The sequence below is a fragment of the Protobothrops mucrosquamatus genome, unplaced genomic scaffold (genome assembly GCF_001527695.2).
Source record: "Protobothrops mucrosquamatus isolate PMUCROS unplaced genomic scaffold, P.Mucros_1.0 scaffold2104, whole genome shotgun sequence".
In the NCBI taxonomy this organism is placed as follows: Eukaryota; Metazoa; Chordata; class Lepidosauria; order Squamata; family Viperidae; genus Protobothrops; species Protobothrops mucrosquamatus.
In genome coordinates this window covers 39,840-60,854 of record NW_015388206.1, presented here as the reverse complement: position 1 = coordinate 60,854, position 21,015 = coordinate 39,840, and the positions used below count along the sequence as shown (strand labels likewise).

Sequence of the window (21,015 nt, the reverse complement as noted above, 5' to 3'; positions counted from 1 at the left end):
TATATATATATATATATATTTGTCTTTATTATATTCTTACTCTTTTCCTCCTTTTTTCTTTCACTTTTTACTCCTTTATATCCTTTTTTCCTTTAAGTTTAATTTGTACTGGATTTTACTATTATAGTAATTTTTTTAATAAATACATATATATGGAAAGAACCAAAGCTCAACTATTTAAACTCAAATGTTTTAAATTTTTCTGGCCTATGACTAAAACATCTATTTGATTTGATTAAATGTGTTTTAATCATGATATATGAAATATGCATGTAGTACGTCTGTCTTGATCATTAGTTGTGTATTTGCTCTGTCATGGGTGTCTGTGGGTTGAAAGCCCACAGTGTGTGCTAAAGGGTCAAACTACGTCTACTTTTTGTTTAACGTAGTTAATTTTTCTGATGCTTATTTAAATACTCACCGCTTTCAAATTCAGCCTGGATAAAACTTAAGACCAAGACAAAGAACAGGAGAGCCATTTCAAAAGATAATCCAGAGATCCAAGGTTCCCTGAAAAAAATAGAATTTGTAAAATAAATCAAATAGCTTTGTAAGTATAATGTATCCTAAGTGATGTGTAGATTCAATCAAGTAAATAACTCAGAAGAAACATGAGTATTAAGCATCATGAGAATCTACACCATTGATATGAAGACTGTATAGACTGGAGCTTTCTTCAAGTTACAAGCAGGACCAGATAGGCTTAAAGGGAGAGGCTATTGTATTTTCCATTTCTATCCAGATTTCAGCATCCATGCGGTTGCATTTCAAGATTATCAGTATTTCCCAGATCACTAATTTCGTACCATAGGACTTCAGTCCAGCATTCTCTTACTTGAAAGAGAAGCTCTGTGAAAATAATGAGATGTCTCTCAGAATATGTCTCTCAGAGTACAGAGAAGAGTAACAAAGATGAGCAGGGACCGGAGGCTAAAACATATAAGGATCAGTTGCTGGAATTGAGTATGTCTAGTTTAATAAAGAGGTGACATGATAGCAGTGTTCCAATATCTCAGGGGCTGCCACAAAGAAGATGGAGTCAAGCTATTCTCCAAAGCACCTGAAGGCAGGACAAGAAACAACGGATGGAAACTAACTGAAGAGAGAAGCAATCTAGAACTAAGGAGAAATTTCCTGACAGTTAGAACAATTAATCGGTGGAACAACCTGCCTCCAGAAGCTGTGAATGCTCCAACACTGGATGTTTTAAAGAAGAGATTGGACAGACATTTGTCTGAAATGGTATAGGGTTTCCTGCCTGAGTAGGGTGTTGGACTAGATGACCTCCAAGGTCCCTTCCAACATCATCATCATCATCATCATCATCATCATCATCATCATCATCATCATCATCATCATCATCATCATCATTATTATTATTATTATTATTATTATTATTATTATTATTATTATTATTATTATTATTATTATTATTATTATTATTATTATTATACTGTGCTGCTATAAATCACTATCTCCACAAACATATAGACAAACCTGGTACCTATGTACAATAGAAGCATACAGCTCTGCTTCCAAACTAATATGTATTAGGTGCTAACAATATTGTCGTAGGCATTGTGTTACTTTAAAAAAAAGAAAGCAACTGTGCAACCTTGCTTTGCATTGATCAAAGAGCAATTATGAGTTTTGAACTTTGTCACCATGCAAATAAAAGGCTGACCTTTGGTCAGCAGAAGCAAATAAATATCCAAGGTGTATGTTTCTGGATGAAATGGAAATCAATTTAGTTGATTGGGAGCCACCCAGAGTTTGATATGAGGGACTATAATAATTGTTTTAAATAAACAAATACATTGTACTGTTCTTAGGAAAAAAGAAAAAAACTGATGGGAGAGCATTTGTACCTAGAACAGTCACCCCACCAGATAAACATTACATGAAAGAAATTTATTATAACTACTACAGCAGCCACAGTGACTGGTTTGCACAACATGCTATGATTAAAGTGTAGAATCTGGAGTTCCAGATTGCACTAATCTTCAACCCACAAACGCAACCTCCTCCCAAATTGTAATGTAGAAGGGGAAAATTATTATGGGAATGAATGATACAAACTGTAAATTAAATAGTAAATGTAATCACATGTATTCTCTTGTCCTGGCCAAGGATATCTGCAGGGGGGAGTTAGAAAAGTCAAGAGGGGAGGTATGATAACATGTGTGTATGTGCTACACATATAAAAAAAAAGCCGGACCTTAATATGACTTTGTTTTAACAGCTCCATCCAACGCACAATAATAAAGCATTAAAACCATATCGCATTTGGCAATGATGAGTTTCGGGGTTCATATAACATGTGCATGCCATATTACACATAGCAGTAGCCCATTTTCATGATCATGTTGTAGAAGACATGGTTCCAAACATACAGTATAGCCCTAAATCATATCTTATGCGCTTGTCATAATTTGACTCATATACTTTTCCTAATTGGGCAATGCACTTTTATTTATTTATTACAAATAACTCAAAGCACCAAACATATGCAACACATCTTCCTCCTCATATTTGAAATGTAATTTAATTTGAAATTATGTTGTTAATTAGTTAACTATTTAATTTGAGATTGTATCTTCAAAACTAGCATGATACAAAATAAATAGTTTTCAGTACTAAACATTCACAAAACAATTTAGCATTTAATACTATATTCATACTTTGTTAGCTAATCAGTTTTAATTGGTTAAAAAAGATGACTTTTAATAGTTTTATTTTTTCAATAGCCACTAGAGGGCAGAATTGTCTTCACATATAGTCTACACATAACTTTTTCCTTCCTTCCTGGGATAATCAATCACTTTATTGCAATACAGACAAGAAAAAAATAAATGTAAATAAAGACTCCTTCCACTGTGTGCCCTTTGTGCCATGCTCATTTGGTTGTCTAAGGGAATATATTATCAGCTTTCTCAGTCTCACAACTTTCAAAACACAGAGTAGGTGAGGGAAAATTCTCCCATTAAAAATCAAAACTCCACTTTCTTCTTCAGAGACCCTGAACTATAACTTTAACTTCAATGTAGGGGAGGATAAATAAATAAATAAATAAATAAATAAATAAATATATAAATAAATAAATAAATAAATAAATAAATAAATAGATAGATAAATAGATAGATAGATAAATAAATAAATAAATAAATAAATAAATAAACGAACGAACGAACGAATGAATGAATGAAAGAGAAAGAAAGAAAGAAAGAAAGAAAGAAAGAAAGAAAGAAAGAAAGAAAGAAAGAAAGAAAGAAAGAAAGAAAGAAAGAAACTTTGCAATTTTGCAGAACTGAAAGTGGCCTCACTAGTTAATCTCAGGGATACCTCTGTTCTTTGCCTTCACTGAAGTGGTCTAGGAATATAATTCCAATGATATACATTTCCAATATGAAAATTTATCCTAATATCAAAGATCACATGAGTTTTAAATTGTCTACAATTTTAATTTTTTTCATATTCATTATACCCTCCTCCTTCTATTCCTCATGATTTCCCTTCTGGTATTTACCATCATTGGATCGGTATCATTTATGCAACTCCTATTAAGTTTCCTTAATAAGAAATGAAACTTTTCAAAAATTCCACTGTGTGATTCTGAGATATTACATTTGGAATAGATATTTCTAGCATGCTTGCTGGGTCTGAACATTAGAGACCTACCTTTTTGCAGATTTTTTTTTTCTTCCTAGCAGTTGCTTGTTCCTAACTGACTGTGACAGGAGCACTTACGGTTCCCCTTGTATGTTTATGAGAAGATCTTGTTTCATCAAACCTCATTTGTGGTCTTCTTACAGAAGATTTCCTAACCAGTCCATTTCTTCACTGCTTTTAATGTTTCTTCTTAGTAAAAATCAACCATACTCATAAAATTGCAGACAAGGCTTTTTTTCTTGAGTCTCTAGCTTTTCACATTAACCTTTATTATCACCCTAAATGTTGTACTAATATTCAGTCAGAATTTTTTTTTAAAAAGTAGGTTTAGATAATTATTTTATAGAATCAGGGTCCAAACCAAGGCAAGCTGAAGAATAAGGCAGGTATCACCTGATTTTATATAGTCAGTTTTCATTTTCTAAATGGTAAGGTTCTTAAAGGTTATTTGGAATCCAGATCCATGCCAAGCAACTTTCATTAGTCTCCAATTTAGGAATCAACCCCACAGATGCTTTCTCTACCTTTCCTCTTTCAGGAATTATACCAAAGTGAAATTTGATGCTTCTGCTCACTGTCTGGTATATTTTGATAAGATGCTATAAAACAAACCTCTCAAGAATATTACCCCATTACTGTGCTTTGCTACCTACCTCTTTTCTCCCCCTATTTTTTTTTCTGGCATTCTCCTTGCAGTCTTTTACACAAGTACTCTTCAGAAGAAGAAGAAAAAAGTCTTAGGCTCCTGAAGAGTTGCCAAAACCACTCCTTAAAACTCTAAGTTTACCTCAGATTTGATCTTTGTTCCTTGTCCATTCTGAAGGAGAAAAATAAAGTTTACAAGAGAAATGTTTGTGTTTTCAGTCATAGTTTACTCTGGACAAACCAAATCAAAATCCTCATAGGTGCTTAAAAACTTAAATGATTTTAAGCCACCTGTTGAATTAGGGCTACTTTGGCTGGTTTACAAAATGCCAATAGGGTGGGGACCATCGGTACCTTGGTGAGGGGATGGAGTTCATAGAATGGAGGATGCACCTGGGAAGGTCTATTACCTGGTCCACACTCCAAGTAGTACTTAAGGGGTTGGTAGGAGAAACATACAAGCAGTCATTCCTAGATTAGAGACTTACTGGGTTAGACATGCCATGCAACAGTGCCCATATCTCTTGCTACTTTAGGAAAGTCGCATTTACATTTTTTAAAAATACACATGCAATTATTTTTGTACTTAACACTGGTTTTTGTGTAGTGAACTTAAGAAAATTATTATTTGTTTTTAAAACTATCTGAAAACCATGGAACTCATTCCAAGTAAATGGTATGAAGATACAGGGGTCTGGAAGAAACTATGATAATTTCACAATGATATTGCATTACAAAATCTGTGGCATTTACAGAATGTGAAGATGCATGCAATGTCACTTCCCTCCACAATAGACACTTGTACCTGAAAAATAGAATAGAATGGTGGGTATGATTCTTAGCAAAGTGAAATTTTGATCCAACTTCCTTATTTGTTAACAAGAACAAATGTAAATGTCCAGGGAGTGATGTTTTCATTCTGGACTGTTTTAAATTACCTAAAGGATTTATTTTCTGGCCTTCAAGTATGGACTTTGTTGCCAAGGGTATTTCCCAGCAACAAAAATCTTTTATTTCCTCCTTTGGTTAAACAATCTTTTATTGAGATGTCTTCCTCTTGCTAAGATATTGCCCAATGACTAAATGCTGCAGGCTGTTGATTAACTGCTAAGCAAGGAAACAAAAATAAACTTAGAAAACTTAGAACCCAAAGTAAACTTTCAATATACAGCCTACCTATTGGCTTTAAACAAATGTGAACCCAAGGGCACTTATCTGAGGTGGAATTTAATGTTCTCTTTCTGATGACTGACTTTTTTCTTCTATTATAAGCCCTACAAGGGGTTAAACTCTGCTCCAGAAGTTTGGAGAAATTTCCCAGAACAGATTTGGTAATTACTCTTGATATGGTCATACTCCTCCTAAAAAGATGATATATCACCTGGTAATTCTGCACTCAATGTTGGTTCTTGAACAGAAGGTGGAGACTGTAGTCTTGATGATCGGAGTGTACATATTATAGCTTTGCCAGACTTTGGCTGGTGTGCCAGTTATGGCCCTACTTGTCAGGCCCAGCCCAAGAACAACATAGGACATTCCAGACAAAGTTCAGTTCTTCAACTGCTCACATCATATAGACAGAATCTTGCCACACTAAACCTATATTACTCTAATCCTAATAGATATACCCTGAAAGATCCTAGGGAGTGGTTATCCTAAATCTTTTCCTCTTTCTCCAATTGGGCACCAAACTGTGCTGTCCCTTGTCTTGCTTCCCTTGGAATATGCTCCCTTCTTCCTGGGAAACTCTGCTTCACTACAGTCCATTGCACCACCTCCCCCTTCGTAGACACAATCCATCATATTACCTTATGTTAGATTATTTCAATACACTCTACATGATTAAAATGATTTGGAAGATGCAATTGGTTTAGATTGTGGTAACCAAACTGCTAACTAGGAAATCTATTATTGCAGAGCTCTGCCAATCTTAAGGTTACCACATTGATTTCCAGTAGACCTCTGGACCCATTAAAAGTGCTGATTATATGAAGGGCAAGGATAGCTTCACCATACATGATTTTCCATTCCAGTCCAAGTATCAAAAAAGCTCAACTTAGGTTACCTCTTTCATAAAAGCCAAAAAGAGCATAGACCTGAGATAGGCCTTATCCATGGTAGCCCCCATATTATGGAATATTCTGCCCCCAAATGTAAGCTTGCCTTCAACTAGACTTGCATTTAGAACATTTCTTTTTCAATGCACCTTTGTCCCTTTAGCTTTTGCTAAAACCTTCTCTCCTCTACTGCTTTTGGAGGCTTTCCCATAATATAGGATGGAACAACTACCATATTCCTAGAAAAAAGCAGAGTTAGTGCTTCCAAATCTCCACAATATGCAGCTTTTTTGTTTGGTACACATATATCTTACCTGTCTGTCTGTCTGTCTGTCTGTCTGTCTGTCTGTCTGTCTGTCTGTCTGTCTGTCTGTCTGTCTGTCTGTCTGTCTGTCTATCTATCTATCTATCTATTCATCTATTGGAATGTGTGTGTCTGTGTATCTATGTGTGTGTGCAATATGTAAATCTATCTTAGAATTTAGCCCATATGAAATTAAAGCTTTGGCATGAGATTCCATGGTCTGAAATATTCAACAGGTAACCATGAAAGAAAACTAAAGATAGCATCTCAGCATTGCTATCCATTGCTTATTGCAACAGGGAAAAAGTGAGTCGTCCAGTACAAAGAGAAATTTGACTAACTAATATAAATCACGGATGTGTATCAAACTACAGGAACTTGTGGTATAGACAGACTTAATCTGAGCAAGTAAATTTGCATGTTTGCTCTTTTACCACCTGGCTATTCAGTGGTTTAGAGTATTTTTAAAAGTCTTATTATTCATGTAATAATTTATGAGAAAAACATGTAATGCTGTTCCCAGCCTTACTTCTGCTATTACTAAACATTTAATAGAGTTGATGGAGTATTAAACCTATTTGAAACTGGTAATGTAACCAATTTCTTCATAGTTGATCTTAATTTCTGCAAACTGAGATCTTTTTGGTAGTATCTCATTTGCCATTCAAACAGTAGGACTATGCAAAACTCTGTATTTACATCTAAAAAAGTAATTTTTAGATGTGTGCGAATGTGAGTGTAACTTACTTAAAAATCAAATCTTTAAAGTTGCAAAACCCTATCCCTTTAGGAAATGTCATTATAAACACTCTAAAAACATATACTTTGAACTTCATGCTAATTTTTTAGTAGAACTTTAGAAGAAAGCTTATGGCTTTCTAAAAAGTTTTTCTTTGTGTAAGTATTAATTCTAATACTGAAAATGATCAAATTGCATTGTGGGTTAAAGATTTATTCCAACTTCTATGATATCAAAAAACAGCACAATACTTTCTATTGTTGCTATCAATCAGTAACCTCTGGTTACTAATGAAACCAGAGGTTTAATCAAACCCAGAGGAATTTTGATATTTTATTCTACGCATCACAACCTTTGCCTATTGTAATTTTTTTTTTAACAATCCATACGAGCTCCCTTGGCTCTTGAAATCAACTGCATAATTATTTGTGTTCTGGTTAATGGAAGTTCACTCTGAAGTGTCTGTTTGTGTTTTCACAATGTTAATGCATGTTTCCAGGGTGCATTTTCCAAGCATCTCCTTGGAAACTGAGGCAGACTCTAACAATTCTGTACACAGTAACTGTTGACTTTTATTGGACTAAGACTAAAATTAAGTTTTTTATTATGTTGAAAAGGAATTAAAATTGAACATATAAATTAAACATATATAACTGCCAAGGAAAGGAGGATTTATTGGACACAAAATTCTTATAGTGTAAAATTCACTTTTTCATCCTAAATTATATTTTAATCCTAGATTACATTAAGTCTTGTTACCAGAAAATGAAATCCCCAATTTTTCATTATACTTGAACATCACAAAAGACCCAGATACGACATCAGTGGATTTGCAATTTTCAGCCTTTTTATTTGAAAAATCCATATATATTTTCAAATATATATTGGACTTTGAAAGCTATTACAAACAAACAAGATAGATGTTTTAAGCATAATAAAGGTTTAAACTTTAAAGTATCCATTTTCCTTGTGATTTTTTTTAATTAAAACTTTAAATTCCTGTGTTTTGCAGCTGAATATCAATGTGCTGGCTGGTGAGATAACTACCTTAAAGCATAGTTTAATGCCACTCTTCATAAGTTGAAGCTTACCTGTAAATTATTATTCTACATCATGAACCTCTCTTAGTTGACCAATAAATCAATATTATGGGTTATCATGTCATTTATAAGCAGGAAGTATGGGTTAGGTCACATTGTACGAGTATACAGGTAGTCGTCGGCTTACAACAGTTCACTTAGTGATCGTTCAAAGTTACAACAGGCTGAAAAAAGTGACTTATGATCATTTTTCACACTTATGATCATAGCAACATCCCCATAGTCACATGGTTTGCATTCAGATGCTTGACAACAGACTCACATTTATGACGGTTGCAGGGCCCTGGGGTCATGTGATCCCCTTTTGCAACCTTCTCACAAGCAAAGGCAATGAGGAAGTCAGATTCACTTAACAACCGTGTTACTCATTTAACAACTGCAGTGATACACTTAACAAATGTGGCAAGAAAAGTCATAAAACTCACTTAACAAATGTCTCACTTAGCAACATAAATTTTGGGTTCAATTGTGGTCGTAAGTTGAGGACTACCTGTTTTTAACCTAGAAAATCTCACTCATATGTATGGGCGTTAAGCCTGGCTGGAATATTTTTTTTTCTTATTTAAGTGTGTCTGTGCTCTTGGGTGAAAAGGTAGGTATCTTTCCAATGATCCAGACAAAGAACTCTAGAAAAGTGGTATTTGCAGTTCAGGTCAGAGCTTTGTACTGGCATCATTAATTATTTGCATTAATTTCAAATAATTTTGGAAAAGATTTGTGTCAACATTCGCATATAAAAAGGAGAGATAGAAAAATATGCTCATAATAAACATAAACATTGTGTTCTAGAAATTAATGCCTTCTGTCCTTTGCCCCAAGCCTTGACATATATTCTTTCTAATTTGATAACAGCATTTTAAATACTGACATTCTGATTGTAGTTTAATGGATGAAAAATATTTTAGTTGACTTATAGCAGTCTTCTGCAACCTGCTGACCTCTAAATGTGTTGCATCACAATTATAATTTGGGGTACATTCCCAATGGCCCGGCTATATGGGAATGACAGCATCTTCAATGCAATGTATGTGAATAGAGAAAACTGAAAAGGCTAAATTGGTTTTGATAAACAATTTTTTGAAATTAGGAAATGCTGAGTCCATATAAGTACTCCTTGTTCCTGCTTCAACTGTATTCAGGAAACATTTCCTGGAGTGATTAAAGAACGAAAAGATAAGAGACCTGAAACTTTTTTTAATCAGTCAGCCTATTTTATTAATTATTTTATTACAAGGCTTAAACAAAACCAGATAATAGAACTGCAAGATATACAGTAGTTGATTATTTAAATCCAGCTATAAGGCTGAGAATCAGATACTGTATGGATGTTCAGTAGGATGATTTAACATTATAAGCAGAAGCACTTCTATCACTCCCCTGGCTCCTTGCAATTACTGTAACTAGATTTCTGGACAGAATGACCAATTTTTTGGGTGGCCAGTGATTGCACAAGAACTTAATCAAAAGGTGGAGAAGTGAGACATTTTCCTGTATTTCAGTTGGAGGGCTACTGATGTCATGCAAGCTGATGGGCCCACTGTTTTTCATTATATTTTAATGAGGTGGATTCTTAGGTTTTGAGGAATGTTTTGAAAAGCTTAGTAGACCTACTTCTTCATTTTTCCACTAGAAATTAGCAGGAAATCATATTACCAATATTTAGTGATTTACCTTGAAAGGGATGGTAAAAATGTTTTGGTGCTTCATCTGTGAAAAATGTCTGAGGCCCATAAATTTCAGTGCACTTTTTCTGATAAGATTATTATTGTTGGAAAACAGGACATCTAGTTTTTCTATGAAATATGTTGTACACATAGCGTGGTCTGCAAAATTTATTTGTGTGACTTTCAATTAAATCTGTACGGCTCACAGCAAAATTAATAAGACCGTAAGCCAGAGCACTGTTTCAAGATCAATAAGCCATTCACACTGAGATTCGGACAAAAAAAGTTAAGTTGGTGGCAACAAGGAACATGTTAAAAGGAGTAGGGCTTCAATTGCCTAGATACAGCTACTGTCTTGACATTTTTAATCCTGCCTCTGTCACTTATGTACACTGTTTGTCATAAAATTAAAAGTCTCCATCACAGGTTGTCAAAGCATGGCTAAGTCAACACAGATATTACACTGACAATGTTAATGGCTTATTTACTCATTGTAAATAACCTTTCTTTGCTATAAAGTTCTTTCAACAGCTTTAACCACAGCTTCTCAGTCTTTTCAGACACTTTGGAAACACAGACATTTGATTTTATTTCTGTGTTTTCCAAGGAATTGATATTTTTTCCCCACCTTGTTTAATATACCAGGCTAGAGACCAAGAGACGGTTAGTTCTAGTTCTGCCTTAGCCACGAAAGTGGCTGAATAACTTTGGGCCAGTCACTCTCTCTCTCAGCCCAACCCATCTTGCAGGGTTGTAGTTGTGGGGAAAATAAGAGGAAAGAAGAAATATTAGGTATGTTCACCACTTTGAATTACTTGTAAAAAAAATAATGGATTTGAGATAAGTAAAATAAAATAAGAGTTGTAAAATAAAATCCAAATAATAAATGAATTTTAAGTGGCACCATTTTTAAAAAAAAAACACAACACTTTTTGCATTTTGTTTTATTCACTGCTTCTAAGCCTAAATTTAAAGAAAAGGTGCTCCTGAGAGTGAAATAAATGGGCCTGATGCTATGTTTCCCACTGGAAAAGTAGTCCTTTTCTAGCACGGCACTATGAAATACACTTAAATGATTTGTGTGAGGTAAACAGTATTTTAGGATCTTCAAAGCCAAAAGAAAGAAATACATCCAAATAATGAAAGAATTAACTAAACCTAAAGGAGTGTTTGCTATTCTTTGTATGCCAGACTCAGAACATCGTGTTTTCGAAAATTATAGAACATATTCATATATTTGGGTGATTCAGAGAGAAGGATTCTTTCTTTCTTGGATAGCTGAGGTTCTCATATGTCCATAACAATATTACTCTGAGCAGAACTTAATATTCCTATTTTTTTAAGTTCTAAAGCCTTATACATGGAACTGGAATTAGAATGTTTATTCTCTCAGAATTACAGGTTGTCCTTGACTTACGACCATTTGTTTAACCGCTGCTCAAAGTTACAATGGCACTAAACAAGGTGATTTATGACTGGTCTTTGCATTTATGACTGTTGCAGTATTCCTATGATCATATCATCACAAATTGGGTGCTTGGCAAACCCAGTGTCCTAGGGACCATGTGATTGCATTTTCAATCTTCTTAGCCACTTCAGATAAACAAATGGGGGAAACTGGGTTTGCTTGACAACTGTTGCAAAAAAGATTGTAAAATTGGGTGTGGTCACAGGATGACTCACTTAATGACCACATTGCTTAGTAACAATGGGTCCAGTTGCAATTATGGCCTTAAGTCAAGGATTACCTGTATGCTTCCTGGAAGTAAATCTACAATCTTTGATATAACTCACTTCTAGGTAGCTACATTGACAAATTCAGCCTAAATGAATACAAAACTTGTGTGAAAACTAAGTTGCCTTAAAAGGCTAGTAAAGATTTTAACAGAATATTAATGCATTTAGTATTTATTACTTTGTCACAAATTTGAAACCTGGTGTCTAGAGAGACGTTAAACATCAGTCACTCATTTGCTTTGATGACTTGCAGAGGGGAAGTTGAAGGGATGCCTACTATAGCCATAATGCAGGGGTCAACAATAATATTGGACTGTAGTTCTAGTTATATATTACTTCTGATACTATTCACTAAATATGGTGAGACCTGGGAATCAGCGTATTTTGAGGTTTATAAATCAAATCCTAAGTGCACATTTTGCAGCCCAGATTAGCATGTAGCTTACAAAGAATTTGGCTATACCCCGAACATTTTCCCAAATTCTGGTTACGAAATGTATGCAAATACAGTACTTGCATCAAAATTCCTCTACAACTGATAACTTTGCTACTTCTCCATAAATGTTGTTTGATGCAAAATGGTTATATACAAAATATTGAAAGTAATTACAAAAAACAGCTCTGGAACAATCGTAAATATTTCATTATACTGTATGTACAGGCTGATCCTTTCTAGGAATTTTTTGAATGTGATCTCCAAAGCTTTAGCACTTGGAAGTAATTTTTATAAATCTGTTTTGTTTGGGGCAAGCTTAGGGGGATTTTGATGCTGGTTTTTAAGGACCATATTACAAGCATCAATGTAATTTCAGCTATGAAATACTGAAGAAGCATTACACACTATCAAGGCTTAGCTGAGCAGAGTAAATTACTGATCCAAATCCTCTTTTTTTCAATCCTCCTATTTTTTTAAAAAAAGAAATCTTGAAGCACTTCTCTCTTTGTGTTTCTCAACTCATTAACAACAGTTGGTGCAATACTGAATTTCTTAAGAAATGAATGTTTAAAGACCTCCCCTTAGCTTCAGCTCTGTACATCTGTTGAGATTCTTAAAGAAATTATCAACCTCCCAAATGCATACAGCAATAGAGCTATTGTGCATATAATTGTGCAGACACCTATATGTAGAAGATATGATTTATAGTTTGCACAATGTTATTGTGCTATTTTTTGTAGCCTGCATAGTGCTATTATGCTGTAATCCATAGCCTGCACAATGTTATTGCCCTATCAATGGCTTCATAATGGCAGTGAGGGATAGTAATGAACAAAGAGAGAAAGAAAGCACAACTTCTCTGGATAATATTTGCCAATTCTGTAAAACAAATGTGGATACCAGAATCAAGGCAGGACAAGATTCTAGGGTCTTCTTAATCAGCGGAATTATTAGGAGGCACCTTATTTTTGAACTGGGTTGGACTCGATGACCTCCAAGGTCCCTTCCAACTTTATTATTATTATTATTATTATTATTATTATTATTATTATTATTATTATTATTATTATTATTATTGTTATTGTTATTGTTGTTGTTGTTGTTGTTGTTGTTGTTGTTATTCATCAGATGAAATTTGTACTGCAATTCCAACTCTTCTTAAACCAAAACTTTTTGCTGCTCTTGTTTTGCTATTACATGAGAATGTGAATCAAGAAATCAAAATCAGGAGCTTAAATCAGAACATCAAGCTGATATTTAGTGCCAGTTATGGCCCTATACTCTAGTTGCCTTCCAGAAACAAAATTAAGTTTAGGAAGACCACAGCTCTGATTTTCTACAGGAAGAGGCATTGGGTCTGCTTATATAAGTACGTATGTATGTACGTACGTACATATGTATGTATGTATGTATATATGTATGTATGTATTTCTTTATTTAATATAGCAAATTTATATGGCTGCCTATTTCAGAAAAAGTGACTCTGAAGAGTATATAATAATCAATGAATAATAAACATAAAAATACAGTTACTATTAACAAATGTAAACAACTGCAAGACACAAAAGAGAAAATAGATGGTAGTTCCAGCCAGGCTAATAGGGAACTAGGTATGTTTAGCCCAGGGGTCTTCATACTTGGCCCTTTTATGACTTGTGGACTTTAACTCCCAGAATTCTGGGTGTTGAAGTCCACAAGTCATAAAAGGGCCAAGTTTGAAGACCCCTGGTTTAGCCTAATGAAGAGAAGACTTAGGGGGTCACATGATAGCAGTTTTCCAATATTTGAAGGGATGTTACAGAGGGGATCGATTTATTCTCCAAAGCAGGACAGCAAGCAATGGATATGAGGAGGAATTTTCTGAGAATGAGAATGATTAATCAATGGAACAGCTTGCCTCCTGGAGTTGTGGGTGCTCCATTGCTGGAAGTTTTCAAGAAAAGATTGGACAACCGTTTGTCTGAGATGATATAAAGACTCTTACTTTGGGCAGCGGGTTAGAGTAAAAGACCTCCAAGGTATTTTCCAGCATTACAATTCTATATCCAGAAGGGATGATCAAGAGTCATCAAGGGGCAACACACAGAGAAATGCTAGATTTTAGAGAAGAGCTCCTCAAATGTCACTTCCAAATCTCATAGCCGAGGTGCAGTGAGACTGCAGCAGTCTACTATTAAAGTGCGATTTGTTGTTTATAATTTGTCTCCCTGCCTGTTCAGCTTTGGCTCTTAGGACTACAATAGTTCGGCATTATAATTCATGTCCTCTAATTATGGCTTGTGTTTTGACTTGGTTAAGTTGATTTTTATACAGTGCGAACAATTAGGCTTAACTTTAGGATTGCTTTTGGATCTAGTTTTAGATTTTAGTTTTGGCACAATGCAATAGGAAGTTTAATAAAAAAAATTTAAAAAAAAATGTGTAGAATTTGGTAAATTTCCTGCAACTGTACATTTCTATTGCATTCCGCTTATATCAAAAATTTAATGGGATTTCTAATTTCCAGCTTGAACAAAATTCCTTTAGATGGTTTCCAATAAATCTTCAGCCTAAGCAGCCTACTGTAAGTCTTCTTTCCAAGTGATAAATTACTACAGAAATTAGTTAATGAAAGATTCACAGTGTTTGCTGCTGAAGGTCTTGGCAACATTTGAATGGCATACTGGGCAGATGATTAGGGGACTGGAGGCTAAAGCATATAAGGAACGGTTGCTGGAATTGGGTATGTCTAGTTTAATGAAGAGAAGGATGAGGGGGGACATGATAGCAGTGTTCCAATATCTCAGGGGCTGCCACAAAGAAGAGGGAGTCAAGCTATTTTCCAAGGTGCCTGAAGGCAGGACGAGAAGCAACGGAGTGAAACTAATCAAGGAGAGAAGCAACCTAGAACTAAGGAGAAAGTTCCTGACAGTGAGAACAATTAACCAGTGGAACAACCTGCCTCCAGAAACGGTGAATGCTCCAACACTGGAAGTTTTTAAGAAGAGACTGGACAGCCATTTGTCCGAAATGGTATAGGGTTTCCTGCCTGAGCAGGGGGTTGGACTAGATGACCTCCAAGGTCCCTTCCAACTTTACTATTATTATTATTATTATTATTATTATTATTATTATTATTATTATTATTATACATTTGAATGGCATCACTGTAAAAGGGACAGGACAAAAACAAAAATATTTAATTGATTATAATCCACTAGATCCCATTGCAGTACAACTGAAACATGACTTTAATCCACATTAAGAAATATATGAGTGAAATAAAATAATCTCTCATGTATGTTCAGAATTCGAGCAAATATCCAAACATTGGTTAGCCGCATGCTGACCTAAGCTGCAAAATATGCACTTAGGAATTGATTTATGACCCTCCCCCCAAATACATTGATCCCCAGTTCTCAACAGATCTAATGAACAGCATCAGAAATAAAATATTACAGGATCTGCAGTCCAATAACAATTGGAAAGTTACTTGCTGACTCTTGTATTATGGCTATAGCAGAGACCACTTCAACCTCGCCACTGCAAGTCATCAGAACAAATGAGTGGTATTTTAAGCCTTCCCAGACTCAGATTGTGACAGAACAATAAATACTAAACACAGTAAGATTCTATAAGTATCTCTATCGGCCCTGGAAGGCAACTATTGTTTGAACACAAGTTTTTTATTCACTTAAGCTAAAGTGGAGCTACTAGAATTGAGTTCCTTTTATAGGCTTACCTCAAGGAAGCATAATTGAAATGTATGCAAATACCTGCATGAAAAGTCCTCTACAACTGGTGAGTTGTTACTCTCTCATAATTATTTCTGATGCAGACAGAGTATATACAAAAGAATGAAAATAATTAGATTGATAATTGAACAATCTTAACTATTCTAATATACATACAGGCTGATTGTTTCTAGAAATTAATTATGAGCTCTGAGCCTTTAGCACTTTTTCAAAATCTTTTTTGTTTTCTAATTTGGGATTTTGTTGTTGCTTTTAAGAATCATATTACAGACATCTATATAATTTCAGGAATGGAATAGTAAAGAAGCATTACTCACTGTCCAGGTTTAGCTGAGCAGAGAAAGTCACTGATCCAATTCTCTTTTTTTTTCCCTGGACTAACTAAGTAGGCTGGTGCAATACTGAATTTCTTAAGAACTGAAAGTATTTAAAGACCTCCTCTTAACTCCAGCCCTGCACATCCATCCACCTGTTGAAGTTCTTAAAGGAATATTAGCCTCTCAAATGCACACAGCAATAGAGGTGTCACGCATATGATTATGCAGGCATGTGTATATAAAAAATATGATTTGTAGCCTGCACAATGTTATTGCTTTTCCAATGGTTTCATACTGGCAGTAAGGAATATTAGCAAACATTGGAAAAAAGAAAACACAAATTTTCTGGATAATATTTGCCAATTCCATCGCCGAAATTTGGACACCAGAATATAGAGTCAACCCACATGAACTCTACTATTTTTGATATATTTATTTTAGTTATATATCAAACGTGTATGGCTGCCATCTCACAAAAAGTGACGCTTGACAATGTACAGCAATTAATAAAACAATAAACATATACAAAGAGTCATTATTATAAATGCAAAAAATCACAAGGCAAGAAGAAATAATATATGTTAAATTCCAACCAAATTGATATCCAGAGAAATTATGACACTGAGCTAAGAAATGCAGATGCCTTAGAGTCATCAAGGGGGAATAGACACAGAAATTCTAGATTTTAGAGAAGGGCTCCTCAAATGTAACTTCCAAACCTCATAGCTGAGGCCTAGCAAGACTGCAGCAGTCCAGTACTAAAGCATGATTTATCGATCGGTGCCAGTTAGTTCTGGCTCCCAGGATTACCATAATTCTGTATTGTGATTCATCTCTCCCGACTATGCCTTGGGTTCTGACCTGGTTAATTTGCTTTTTATACAATACGAACAATTGTGCTTGACTTTTGGATTGCTTTTTGAGCACATTTCCCTGAACTACTTTGTCTTTCAAAGCAAGACGGGGCCAAGATGTCAAAAATAGCTTGAATGGATGCATGGATAAGTAATGGATACAGAAATGGGAAAGTGCTATCTCGAAGAATGTATCTATATTGTAAAGATACCCATACAGGTGTGTACCTTAGTTTGAGATTTCAGTGCCAAAACAAATATCATATCAATAAATTGGGAATACTGTTATTCTCCAGACAATTGTTTTCTTTTTTATTAGAAATATATAAAAATAATGATTTTGTTATTGCAAATAAATAAAATATGAGATAAAAAATACTAACAGTTTTTAAAAATTGATGTTCATTTTTTAAAAAGCTTTTCACATTAAATCCATGATTCTCTGAATCTTATTATGGGAAGGAGGGATATAGTTATTCACACACACATATCTGTCCATATATACATACTACGTAAGTTCATTGCTGGAGGGCTATTTTGAATTTTCAGAGAATTGGATACTGACCCATAAAGCCACATTACATTATAAAAATTGCTGAAATATTAACATCCTATGAAAGCACAACCATCAATCATACAATGAATGCTACCACAAAAAACAAAGCTAAAGAAATGTCCAGTGATTTTTAAACCAGAGATATCAGCAGGGGATGGCTTTAAAAAAATCAATATGGCTGCTGAAACCATGCGATTGAAGCCCTCTCCTTTTTTTATATGTGTTCTGACTCGTGCAAAAAAGGGGTGGGGCTTCATTTGTATGATTGGCCGCCATCTTTAACTTTTTTTTTAATCTCCTTCCTACTTTTGTCTCGAAAGCTATTTTTCAGGTTGGGAAAATAAATGTGGGCAAATGATAGTCTAACATAACATATTACAACAAAAACAATGTGTAATATATAATAGTAGATTATTACAAGCTCTCCATCTAGAATGGCTGAGACGTGGACTTCAGACTGTTGTGTCATTTGGCTTTATAAGAAAGAAAAAGAACCGGATTGGCAAGGATTTTTCTGAAACAGAAACTTCTCATCTGTTTCCCGTCACAAGAATGAACAAAAGAAAGATAGTTTCACTTTATCATAAATCACATGTCCTGTACCTTAAGCTTAAGAAGGAGCTATAATAACAATATAACAGGTTTTATGTTTGTCTTGAAGATATACTTTCCACAATTAACATCATTAAGCATGTGAAAGATTGTCATACATACAGACTGAAATAGAAGATATTTTAGTTTTAAATATCCTTTAAGTATCCAGCTGATTTTATGTAGGCATGCATTTATTTATTTTTAACTCTCAAAACTATAAAATAAGGAAAGGTAAGTGAAATCAAAACTTATGATTATTATTCTATTTAATAGCTTTTGTGCACAAATTATTTCTTTCATGAAAATGACCATTGCAGTTAAAAGAATGTAAGTTTTAATTCCAAAGCAACATTTATTGCTTATTAACAGCATTCTGACTTAATGCTCATTCTGTGGCTGACAATAAGATCTTTTTTCTCTTTTTCTATAACTTGGAGAACTTGAGTTTTTAACTTATATAACTTTTATAGAAGGAGTAGCACATTATCAGTTTGCCCTGCTATTATTTATAATTATAGGTAATCCTCAACCTATGACCAGAATTTCCATTGCAAGGCAGTTGTCAAGTGTATCACATCCTATTTTACAAACTTTGTGATACTTGTTAAGTAAATCACTGCAGTTAAGTGAATCACGTAGCCATTAGGTGAATCTGGCTTCTTCCATTGACTCTGCTTGTTGGAAGCCAGTTGGGGACATCGCAAATGGTGATCACATGACACACACACACACGGGACACTTCAACTGTCTTAAACACTGTACATACCATTTGTCAAGCACCCAAATTTTGATCATGTGACTTTGGGACTGCTGCAATGGATGTAAGTATGAAACTGACTGTAAATCGCTTTTTAAAATGCCATTGTACATTCAAATGGTCACTAAGTGAATGATTGTAAGTCGAGGACTACCTGTACTACATAATTTATCATAAAATGGCTGGAAAAGATGTTAAACAAATTGTTACCCTATCCAGGAGTCTTCAAAACTATTTGCAGTAAGTTATTTCCCTTATAAAGATTCATACATTTATGTTCAATTGATCTTGAAAATATGACATTCAGAAAAAGAATTAAACAATTATAGTTTAAAAAACTTAGTGTGAGGGAACAGATTGCTTAATTGCTATTTACAGTTTTTTTCCCATCAAAATGTTATCACAAGACAATATTACATACAATATTGATTTTATTTATTAAGAACTGATATTTTCCATCTTGGACTACATTTTTCTTCAGCCAGTCCTCATCATTTGTTTTTTTAACAAAATTTGCATTTGATGAACACTTCAAACAGATGTGGTCATCTCCACCCCTTTTTTTTAAAAAAACAGCTTACTATATAAAAAAATATTATAGGTGTAATGGTTAAGGTGCTGGCCTAGAAAGCAGAGGATTTCATTCGAGGCCTCACTTAAATATGAAAGCCAGCTGGGTCACTGGGTTATCACTCTCTCTCAGCCCCACTCAGTTCCCAGAGTTGTTGTTGGAAAATAGTAAGCAGGAGTAGGTATGTTTGCTGCTTTGAGTTATAGATATACAAGTGTGGGATAAAAAAGATGGGATAAAAAATATAATCCTCTAGTGAAGCACATGCTCATGGACCTTGCATGCTCTGAGGAAGGTGAGAGCTATCCCAGAGGTTCAACCATACTGGACAGGTCTCATCTGAGGATCCAGATGAAGTTATCTCTCCTGTAAACAGTATGGGGACATATAACTTACAGAAAATTAGACTGTATCAGTCCTTGCTTGGGTCAACTAGGACTGTGGTCAGTGTTGGAGATCTTGGACATCAGGTGACAAGTGGGCTATAGGACTCAGGACTATTAGCTGAGCAATCAGGAGCAGAAGCAGCAGGACTATTGAAAGAAGAGTTGCTTACCCATCGCAAATATACAAAGACTGAAAACAAAAAAAATAACAATTTGCTATTACAAATCAAGACCAGTGAGAAGAGGATATTTGAAAAGAATGCACCAGTTCTAGAAAGAACTACATCCAGAATCAATAATAATAGGGCAGGGGCTAGCATATCAGTATCAATTTATAATATGAAATAAAGTATTTACAGAAATAGAATTAGAAGAACTGCAAAGGTCTGCCCAATGTAATAAACCCTGAAGTCTTGCTAGAAGTAGCTCAGACAGAAGAGGAAAATGAGGAGTTGGTAATAGAGAAAGCCAGCATTGCTAATGAACCATTCTCATTCCCAAACAAAGTACCTTCTTCTCTACCTTCTCCTCAGAAAGAACAAAGTCCTGCAATTGAAAAATAAGAGGAACTGAAATGAAGAATAACTGAGTATCTAGAATAGCATAAAAATAACAGAATGAAGTAATCTGCTTTAAACAAAAACAAAAAACCCAGCTAGCCAAAGTATTAAAAGATGCCAATATTGTAATATCAAATATAAGCACTAGCTCACTGCAAGAAACAAACCAAGTGATGTACAACACAGCTGCAGTTATAACTGAAAATCCTGGATACAAAGCAACCAATAACAAGAAAAAAACCTAAACTATGCACCACCACTAAAATGGAAGACTGGGCAAGAAAATAAGATCAGTATATTAAAATCAGATGCAATCAAGCTACAACAGATGAAAG

The 21,015-nt window shown here is 34.6% G+C and overlaps 1 protein-coding gene across 1 annotated transcript in view; it reads right to left on the bottom strand.

The window, feature by feature from the left end:
* The window catches only part of LOC107294815 (polymeric immunoglobulin receptor), a 29,898-nt gene extending 13,388 nt beyond the window's left edge, over window positions 1-16,510 (bottom strand). The window contains exons 1-2 of the mRNA XM_015824078.2: window positions 16,403-16,510; window positions 422-510 (exon numbers count right to left, since the gene is read on the bottom strand). Of these exons, the coding sequence (XP_015679564.1) occupies window positions 422-479 (58 nt within the window). The 5' untranslated portion in view covers window positions 480-510; window positions 16,403-16,510. The remainder of the gene's footprint in view (window positions 1-421; window positions 511-16,402) is intronic.
* Window positions 16,511-21,015: the final 4,505 nt, after the last annotated feature.